The following is a 2,202-nucleotide window of genomic DNA, read 5'->3' as shown; positions in this document are numbered from 1 at the left end:
ATACAAATACCACGGAGCAGATAACACGAACATATTTCATCCATAGTATTTATTAGTTTGGATACCTTTTCATCAACGCTCACCCCAATTACATTCTCTACCTATACGCAATGCAACGTGAATAGACGTTTCTCTGCTCTTTCTGTAGTATTCTTCGAGCTGTGATAAATCGACGACATATGCCTGAACCAGCCAGAACAGGGCACTAAAGCCACCAGTCATTGATGGGTGTCTGTCATTTAATTAATACTTTTTACTAAATATAATGGAAGACATCACAATCAAGAATCATTTCCAAATCCCCTACACGTAACTACTCAATCTATAATACTCCTCAAGCTTCGGTGCATTTACTACACAGGCTGTGCTAGCAAAGTGGGTCTTGGAGCCTGACGGGGGTATATCGTTATATTTATGTACTTTTGTTAAAAAGTATGGAGTTCGATCAAGTACCATCCATATTCAAATCGCCTAGGCGCAAAGCAACGCAGCAATTCATCTGCTCATTACACAATACTCCTCACGCTTCGTCGTATTTACTACACAGGCCAGGCCCTTCCAGCACAAGATCCTGTATACTACGGTAATCAAGGGGGCGGTGTTATTTAATTCATAGTCCGTACTAGATCAAATAGCATACAATCAATAACCACCCCCCATCACAACGCCTAGACGCAAAGTAACACAGCAATCTCTCTGCTCATTCTGTAGCACTCCTCAAGCTTCGCCGCATTGACGGCATAGGCCTCAGCCAACATAGGATCCTGTATACTGTGGCAATCGAGGGGTGTGTGGGGGGGTGTACGTGGCCCTTGTGGAGAGTCTACAGCAGCCACGCTTAATTTGCCCTTTACATTCACATGCTTGTCAGGTACATCCTTTCCTGATTGGTCTATTATAGTGTCTACATCTAGTTCGCCCTGCATATCCACACGTTTCTTGTCCGCATCATCTCCACTTTGTGGTAGACTTGTCTGCGAATTTACCGCATGTGCCTGGTTCGCACTGTTGTATGTCTTGCTGGAGTCTACGTGGACAAAGGCTGTATCCGGTCCCTCGACACCCGACTCTACACTGCAATCCGCGTCATGTTGCGGTGGAATGTGCAGAGCATGAGCTTGATTCATCTCCTCTGTGTCTGGAGTAGTACTAGCACTTCTGGACACACTTGCATGTGCAAAAACTGCACTACTCTCAGATGACGGAATAGTAGCCTCAGGAGACACATCCGAGCTCTCGGATGATTCAGGCAGTAGTTTAATGGCCTCATGTGACGAATTAATTTTACCAGGTGACACCTTAGTGGCCTCAAGTGACGAAGTAGTGTTCACAGGTGACAAACTAGTTCCTACAGATTCCTCACAGTCATCAACTGGCTCAGAAGGCACTGGAGTGCTAGCATCCTCCCCACACGCCTCTCCCTTCACACCGGCTGTGAAAGGAGGCGTGGCTACCACACGCTGCGTTGTATGTCTAGAGCGGGTTGTCTGTACTCTGCACTTGCGCTCATTCACACTCCCAACATCAGCACATTGGATTTTGTGGGCATGCGCGACACCTGCTTTCGCTGCGTGTTTTTGTACATGCTCGATGCCTCGTTCGTTTCTAGCACTTGCCTTTCCCTCACCTCTTGCCTCAGGCGTGGTCGCATACCCCTGTCGCGTCTCATTTATCGGCTTAGTGGGTGTAGTGGGTACCGAGGTCGAGCCTAACCCGCTCATATTCGTTGTTTTCGAGTTTAGCGCTTCACAACTCTTCTTCTCCAAAGGTACACACTTTCCCACACCAGGTGGTGATTTCGCCTCTCTCTGCCTCGTTCCCTTCGGATCCGGCGTTCTACTTATAGGCGATTTATCTAAACCAGCCTCCGTACTGTTGGTATGCGAAGTGCACGTCATAGGGGCCATTTTATGGGCCTTGAATGCGATGGCGTCATTCTTTTTGCGCCTGAATTCCTGGGCGTTTTCTCGTCGTCGTTCTTTTTCGGCTGCGACCTGTTTAAGCATTTCCACACGCTCGACTTCCAGCCGCATTTTCCTGCATTTTGGACTTTCTGCCGCTTTCTTCTTCGTTTTTGCTGATTTCCGTGACTGCACCGGCTGTGATTCGGCTCCCCCGCTCATTATGTCAACTTAAAATCTGTGAACAAGGTTGCAAGAGATAAATTCACACTGAATAGTCCTATATATATATATATATATA

General features: G+C 47.1%; 1 protein-coding gene across 1 annotated transcript; it reads right to left on the bottom strand.

Annotated features, from left to right (window-relative positions):
• Positions 1-230: 230 nt before the first annotated feature.
• On the bottom strand, positions 231-2,141 carry SARC_14664 (hypothetical protein). Its single transcript, XM_014291203.1, has one exon. It carries the CDS (start codon positions 2,121-2,123, stop codon positions 669-671), a length of 1,455 nt encoding a protein of 484 aa, XP_014146678.1. The 5' UTR covers positions 2,124-2,141; the 3' UTR covers positions 231-668.
• Between the last annotated feature and the right edge of the window lie 61 nt (positions 2,142-2,202).

The sequence above is a fragment of the Sphaeroforma arctica genome (genome assembly GCF_001186125.1).
Source record: "Sphaeroforma arctica JP610 unplaced genomic scaffold supercont1.4928, whole genome shotgun sequence".
Classification (NCBI taxonomy): domain Eukaryota; class Ichthyosporea; order Ichthyophonida; genus Sphaeroforma; species Sphaeroforma arctica.
Note: the sequence above shows the minus strand (reverse complement) of the source record. Positions and strands in the feature narration are given on the sequence as shown.